Raw genomic sequence first — 7,484 nt, 5'->3', positions numbered from 1 at the left:
TTCTGAACTCCACTGCCAGGTTTATTTTTATCCAAGACTGTTTAAAATTAAATACATAAACAACCTGGAAAGAACACACCTTCTCCCCTGCTCCAAGGTATGTGTTTTGAACACTATGCTATAGTTAGCTTTGCTCATTTTCTTTCTGGCTCTCCTTTTGCATAATGACAGCTCTGACAGAGGTACAGAGCATCTTCTTCCCAGCAAATGTGTTCGGTTTGGTGGTTAATGCAGCCTTCTGGAAATTTGGGGATATGAATCTGTATCCTGTTACAGAAGCAAACACGTCACCCACATCTCTCACCTCCTTTGAGACCTCTGAGCAGAAACTAATTCTTCAGACGGTGACCATCATATTTTTGGTATTTCAGATCAAAAGAACGATCTTGGCAGAAACCATGCAAATACTTACATGCAAGTTCTGAATCATGCGCAGAAAGCAGTAACTACCTGGAGTCCTGACTCAGCCATTACAGCGCTGGAAAGGGACAGGATTTCACACCATTCCCCAGGGTTAACATTTTCTCCTGCCAGCTCTGGGCTGCTCCCTTTCCAGAATAACCTGGTTTTCGGGACATCAATTTGAAGTGGTACAACCCATCCTATGTGCAGTAACACAGATTTCTGTTGGCTTTGGCCCTGGAAGAATTTTTAGGATGTGTTTTAGATAAATGTGTTTAGGCAAATATGTTTTAGATAAAGGCAAAATAAAGGCTTACTACAGAGGTAAATGTGTGCACTTTAATGACCTCTGATATACAGGAGAGACTAGAATATCTAATAGTTCTTAACTATTATCTGTTTAATTTCTGTTCTCCCCCATAAAAGAAGCATAACGTATCAAATTTTTTTTGGATCACTGATACTATATTTTATACCAAAAAAAGCATTATATAATCCCCCACAAAACTAGATCTATTAAAATGAACACATCTTTAAATGATGCAATTATCTACAATTGCATAGATGGCTACAAATGGAACTTTCCCAAATTTAGCTGTTTATAGAGTGATTACATTTGAATTGTTAAGACTAAAAAAAAAAGAAATGTATTGCTGAATTTCACTGGGATGCATAAATAATAACTTCTATAACTTTAAAAGTATCTTACCTGTCCCATTTGGGTTTTGAAAAGTCATACTGTGAAAAAGTGTACTTTTGAATTTTACTTTTTTTCCAGTCATTACTGACATTGACAATCTTCACGCACTTGCATAACTACATGTGAAAATATCTCAAGATCAGTTTTAAAGGCATGCCCCATCAAATCTGTAACCTCATAGCCAAGAATCATTTTTATGGCATGGTGCAATGTTTGGCAATGGTGCCTTGATTCCCTAATTCGGAATTGTAAAGGAACTACCGAAATACAAAATGTCTAGACTGATATTGCTTTGGGAAACACTAAACTTGCTACTTCGTAAAACAAAGGCAAACCCCACTCTTCCCACTCCGTAAAACTACAAATCAAAGAACTAAAGCTTGATTCTGCAAATAATCTGTATGCCTCCCTCCCACCCTCCAAAAAACCCACCCAGACACTTGCATTAATACTTATCTCAACAAATGATAATCTAATTTTCTGCCATTTCAATATTCTTACTTTGCTGATCCACTAGTAGAAATACTATAGTATTGGGCTTGTCCAGTGGTAAATGGCTACAGCAAATCTTATCAGCTGTTGCTGTTTAGGGCTGTATACACAAAGGGAAAGATGAAACTTCAAGGGTCAGAAGGGTCTTTTCCCTAAAACGTACACAAGGATGCATCCCCAGTCTAGAATTAAAAAGGTCAATTTCCTCCATCTTCAGTGGTACGTATAAGCTGCACTTGTCATTGCACCAAGGCATCTGAGTTACAGACAGATCGAACAAGCCAAGCTAAACCACGTCCCCTACTTACTTCGGACAAAGGATCACTCTACTTACTCCTGATGACGAATGACTGACTTTTTGTAAATTGTCGCCTGTGCAGATTTAAATGCCACCTTACTGCAAAATCCTCTTCTCCACAGTCCATTTCTTCTCCAGCTCAAGTAGGGAAGAAGAGCAGTTTAGCAATCACAAAGTATTTTGTTATCTCATAAAGGTGCCAACAGAACAGAAATTGTCACAACTCTCCCCATGCAATCCACCGTTAACTATTTCAGAAGACTGCAGAGCTGGGTAAGGTTCCATTGTGTATCTACAACTACTCTCTCAGGATTCTGGCACGCTGAAATCTAAGTTCTGCATAGTCATAAAGGTGCTTTGATGGACATCACTTGCGAAAACTGGAAGTGTCATTAACTACTACAACTTGACAGTATCTCTTAACAAGCTTTTAGTAAAGAAGCTGCTGTTAGTTAATATTAAGTCTGCCTTTCTATTTGCAGGAAATGCTGCTTTCACATTTAATTTTCAAAAAGTCACAAAACATATTGTAGCACTGGAACAACTTGTTAGTAATCTTAATTCTTTCCACTCATTAGTTCTGAGTAACAGGTCTTTGCAACTCAGTCATTAAGCACACTATTCTACATGACGTTATCTCAAACTCAGCCAATCCCACAGCACAGCTACAGCTTTCCAGCTACGTTTTCTCCCATTCCACTCAGGAAATACACCAAAAGTGCTGCTAAAGAGAACACTTTGCTAATTCTAGTTTTGTTTCCTAATGATGTAAAGCTGGACACCCTACTTTTTCTCTACATTCCCGCTGGTTTTCGCTTAATTTCAGACACATACAGCAAACAAGACTTTTAATTTTTTTTTTAATTTACAGTATTGATTGCTCTGAGTTATGCCTTACTGGTATACAGTAAATACATTCATCTGAACAATTCACTTAGTATGAAAAAAATGCAGTTAAAACATTAAAAATACCGCTTTACACTGTGCGAAACAGAACCTTCAGAAGTAATATCAGCTACAGCCAGGCACAGAGGAAGACTGTTTCCTTTTAGTCCACCAGAGCATTCATTCCTGTACCCCTTCATCTGAAATTGCCTGTAACAGTAGATTTTAGGTGAATGCTTCTGCTGAATTAAGAAGACTTAATAACTCTCAGTTGGTCTTTAGCACTTGTATTTCCAGAACAGGATGTTTTTCTGTTTATTCATTACACCAAGAATGCCTGTGTTTGGAAGATTTACTGAACAAAAGGTTTCAATACCATGTAAAAAACTGAAGATGTTTCTGAAGGGGAGTTATACTCTATTGGTGCATGCAGCTGTCGGTCTGGATAAATTAGGTAACATGCTTCCCCAAGATAAAAGAAAAGTGGCTGGGCACAACTGCCATTTCACAAATAGTACTTAAGTCAGATGAAATGAATTCTTATCGCAAGCTTTAGACAGATTAATATATACCACAACACCTAGCATTGATTAAATTTAGAAAAATATTATCTTGGGTTTTTTTAGCCTTTGCTGTTTTGGGTTTTTTTTTTTTTTTTAAAATCTTTGAAGTTATGTAACAGAAGATGCATGGTGGAAGATGCCAAAAACCGCCCTGCTTTTTAAGCTGGAAGAGTTGGACTGTCAAAGCTGTTATGCCATTGATGATTACTCATTTGATTATTAATAGATATCTTTTTAAACAATGAAGAGGCAGGAAATGTTTATTTATTTTTTTTTTAATTTATGATCAAGAATGACTGAACATTATAGTCATTTGAATCAACCCAATTACATAGTTTCCATTAAGTTAATGGCTGCCAAACAAGCGTGTACTCCAGTGACACACCGTATTTGATGGGTGAGACAGATTTTAAGGTTAGACACAGTACATGTAAAAATAGAAAGTTTAAAAACCAATCTCATCACAGACATTTCCATTGCCATCTCCTTTGTGAAATAAATAAGGCAGCAGATAACTTTTACTTTGAAGTGGCATCTTTGAGGTATGCTATTAAGTCTGCTCTCTCAGACTTCTTCTTGATACCCGCAAAAATCATTTTTGTTCCTGGGATATACTTCTTTGGATTTTCCAAATACTCCATCAGAGTATCCTCACCCCAGGTGATACCTAGAAAGAAGAAAAAAAGATGGTCAGTGACTTTAAAATAACAAACATATTTATATTCTTTTCCTCCATATTATTTTACTTTTGGGCTAACATCAGTACTTTCTAGAACTACTACCAAGAACTGAGTATTTTTGTCCCTAGTAACTCATAAGAACAGCTTGAAGTTTACCTTTATTCTTATTAGCATCCGTGTAAGAGAAGCCCTCAGCCTGTCCAGTCTTGCGTCCAAAGAGGCCATTCAGGTTAGGTCCAGTCTTGTGCTTGCCTCCCTTTTCAACTGTATGGCACTGGGAACATTTCTGGACAAAGATCTTCTTGCCCTTCTCAATATCTCCCATTTTCAGTACTAGACCAAGAACACACAGAGGTCAGTATCGCAATTTCAAGGTCACCTATTCAAAGCGTCCTGTTGGTTTACAAAACTGTATATATAGCCTACCAGTCTAGTAATTCGCCGGCACACTTCCTATCCACCACAAGCTATAGCTCCTGGGTTTGAAGATTAGCATAGAATCATTAAACTATGTAAAAAGTACCAAGGCGATAAACATTCAGGAGAAACCTGCCCTCGGCCAAAGTAATTACCCCACAGCATTTGAACAGCATAGAGAGAGTTTTTGAAGAGTAAACTGAGCTTCCATATATAGCTTGTGTAACTGTAATAGTAAAGTTTTCTAGTCACAAATAACCTTGTGTGTAAGTGGACAGGGCTGTCTGCATGTTTTTCCTCTCCAGCTGGAAAAGCCCACCAGCCCACCACCTCGGCAAGGGCAGCGGGCGGCAGGCACAGCACTGGCATGCTCCCCCCCGTACCCCGAAGCCGGGATGCCTCCCGACACCACCAGCGCTGTCTGCGCCCGGCCTGGCGAAAGCGCCCAAGGGCAACCGCACCTCCGGCCTACACCCCTACCCCGGCGCTGCCTGACCTTCAGCCAGGGAGCGGGATCCCGGCGCGGGGGGACCCCCCAAGCGAGCGCCGCGACCCAGGCCCGACCCCTGGAGCGGGGCCTGGCGCACTCACACCACAAGGGCAAAAGACCTGGGCCGCGCCACCCCCTACCTCGAGTGGCCGCCGGGAGAGCACGGCCAGGCCGGGTCCCCCTACATCCCTTCGGGCCGCGGCCTCTCGAGGTGGGAGCACTAGGCCCCGCCGTGACCTTCCGCCGCGCCCCGGGCGCCTCCTTAGGCCGCGGCGCCCGGGTGCCCAGCCCCAGCCCACGGAGGCGGGAATCGCGGTCTCGGGACAGACGAGACCGCCGCCCGCCCCGTCCCGTCCCGTCCCTCGCCCTCCCCACCGCCCCGCTCCGGGCTAACGGTCCCGCCTGGCCCCGGCGCCAGGCCCAGGCCGAGTCGAGCCCAAGGCCAGGCCCCGGCGGCGGCTGCCCCACCGGCTGCTGCCCGCACCTGCCTGTCCGGCCGCCCCGCTGACGCTGCGCCCACGGCAGTGACCGCAACCCCGTTAACTCTCGCACCGTCCGGCGTCTGAGCCCAAGGACACGCCGTACTCCGCCCTATGTAAACCGGTGTTGCCGCAACCAACCCGCGCCGGCACTCGGCCCGCCCCACCCGAGGCGGCAACCAATCCAATGCCGCCCTCTGGACCTCTGATTGGTTACTACGCCTGTCCGCCATGGTGGACGTCACGGCGCTGCGGGCTAGCGGGGTAGGTTGCGGCGGCGGGTGGTGGATCCCTTCCCCCCCCGCCCCCTACGGAATGGCGTCAGACGTAACTCTGATACGCCAGGAGCGCCAGGGCGCGCGGGAGGTCGGGTTCTGTGCGCATGCGCACAGCGGAAGGCGGCGCACGGGTCGCGCGGCGCCGCGAGCGGACTGCGACCTCAGGGGGCGGGTGGGGCCGGCCGCGTGGCGGCGCGGTGGGCGGGGCCCGGGCCGGGACGTAAAGGAGCCCCACCTCCCCCTGCCCCGCGGGCGCGTGTGGCAGTGGTTGCGGCCGCCGGTTTCTGGCGCCTTTCAGGGGCGAGGAGAGGAGCCGTGGGGCGGCCGGGCCGAGCGCTGCCTCCCGCCCTGTGTGCCATGGAGTTCTAAAAACTTTCTGAAGGGCAGCGGAGCTGGTGAGGGGTCTGGAGAACAAGTCTTACGAGGAGCGGCTGAGGGAACTGGGTTTTTTTCGCCTGGAGACAAGGGGTCTGAGGGGAGACCTTATCGCCCTTTACAACTACCTGGAAGGAGAGGTGGGGGTCGGTCTCTTCTCCCAAGTAACGGGATGAGGGGAAACAGCCTCAAGTTGTGCCAGGGGAGGTCGAGGGTGGATATTAAGAAAAATTTATTCACCGAAAGGGTTATCAAACGTTGGAACAGGCTGCCCAGGGAAGTGGTGGAATCATCATCCCTGGAGGTATTTAAAAGACATGTAGATGTCGCATTTAGGGACGTGGTTTAGTGGTAACTTGTCAGTGTTAGGTTAATGGTTGGACTTGATGATCTGAAAGGTCCCGTCCAATCTAGGTGATCCTGTGAGAAACGCTCCTTATCCAGTAACAACAGCTCAGGCAGTGAACGATACGAAGCACATTTTATTTGAACATTCTTGCAAGAATGGGTGACCTAACAAGTAGGCACACTTTCAGTTCTTGAGAGACACCTTTTTATTTCCTATTGCTGGCTGAATTTTTCCCTCCCCTGTTTCCTGTTGGTAAGGTACTCCAGGGTTCACAGTTTGTCTGAGGCACCTAAAATTCTTCCCGGATGTCCTGCCTCTGTTTACTTCTCTTTATGCTACACCTACAGGGATTACCTGACTAGTTTATTTCTTTCTTTTTTGGTAAAAAATTGCTCAATGTCATTAGCCCTGGTTAAATGTTTGACTACCCTTCTAGACACTAATTCAGTATGAATCAATGTGTCGTTTTGTCTGTGTGATAAGAGATGTTCTACAAGCCTTTGCTGGAGCCTTTTTGTCTTAGTCATTCCCTTATCATGTCACCTCTGATGGAAACGGCTTTTCTCCTCTGCAAAAGCAATACCTGCCTTTCTTACAATTCTATGAAGAGACCCTAGAGAATAAAGAAGTGGAAGCACCACAGGTAGGAAGAGTGAGGCTAAACCCCTCCAGAACTGAAAAGGGCCAACCAGTGTGTGACCACATGGAGCTGGAGGGGCAGTGGGTGCACGGTTGGATCCTACACCTCCTGTAGGATACTGAAGTCTTACAGTTTTGAAGTAGATGAAAGTGCTACCGAAGGGACCCACCACAAGAAAAGATGCCTCGGATGTCTTCCCAGCAGGCTGGGTGGTGTTGTAGTGCTTGAAGAGGACGTGTCAATATCCATGTTATGGACATCTAAACGGAATTTAAGTAATTAATTTCAGACATGACCACCATCTCAGTCGTCTTGGCAGGGAGGAGGAAGAACTGTTAAAAAAGCCTAGTGTAATGATGTCCAGTGATCAAAAGGCAGTGATCACAGGAGGCGAACTGTTTGCCTTAAGCATGGACATAAAAACTGAGAATTTCCC

The 7,484-nt window shown here is 45.6% G+C and overlaps 1 protein-coding gene across 1 annotated transcript; it reads right to left on the bottom strand.

The window, feature by feature from the left end:
* Nucleotides 1-2,735: 2,735 nt before the first annotated feature.
* LOC128905924 (cytochrome c) lies at nt 2,736-5,569 on the bottom strand. The gene is made up of 3 exons (XM_054192586.1): nt 5,412-5,569; nt 4,177-4,353; nt 2,736-4,007 (listed from the first exon to the last, which is right to left on the bottom strand). The coding sequence occupies exons 2-3, from the start codon at nt 4,343-4,345 to the stop codon at nt 3,859-3,861; spliced, it is 318 nt and encodes a 105-aa protein (XP_054048561.1). The 5' UTR covers nt 4,346-4,353; nt 5,412-5,569; the 3' UTR covers nt 2,736-3,858.
* Between the last annotated feature and the right edge of the window lie 1,915 nt (nt 5,570-7,484).

The sequence above is a fragment of the Rissa tridactyla genome, chromosome 2, assembly GCF_028500815.1.
Source record: "Rissa tridactyla isolate bRisTri1 chromosome 2, bRisTri1.patW.cur.20221130, whole genome shotgun sequence".
In the NCBI taxonomy this organism is placed as follows: Eukaryota; Metazoa; Chordata; class Aves; order Charadriiformes; family Laridae; genus Rissa; species Rissa tridactyla.
This window is presented reverse-complemented; position numbering and strand designations above follow the sequence as displayed.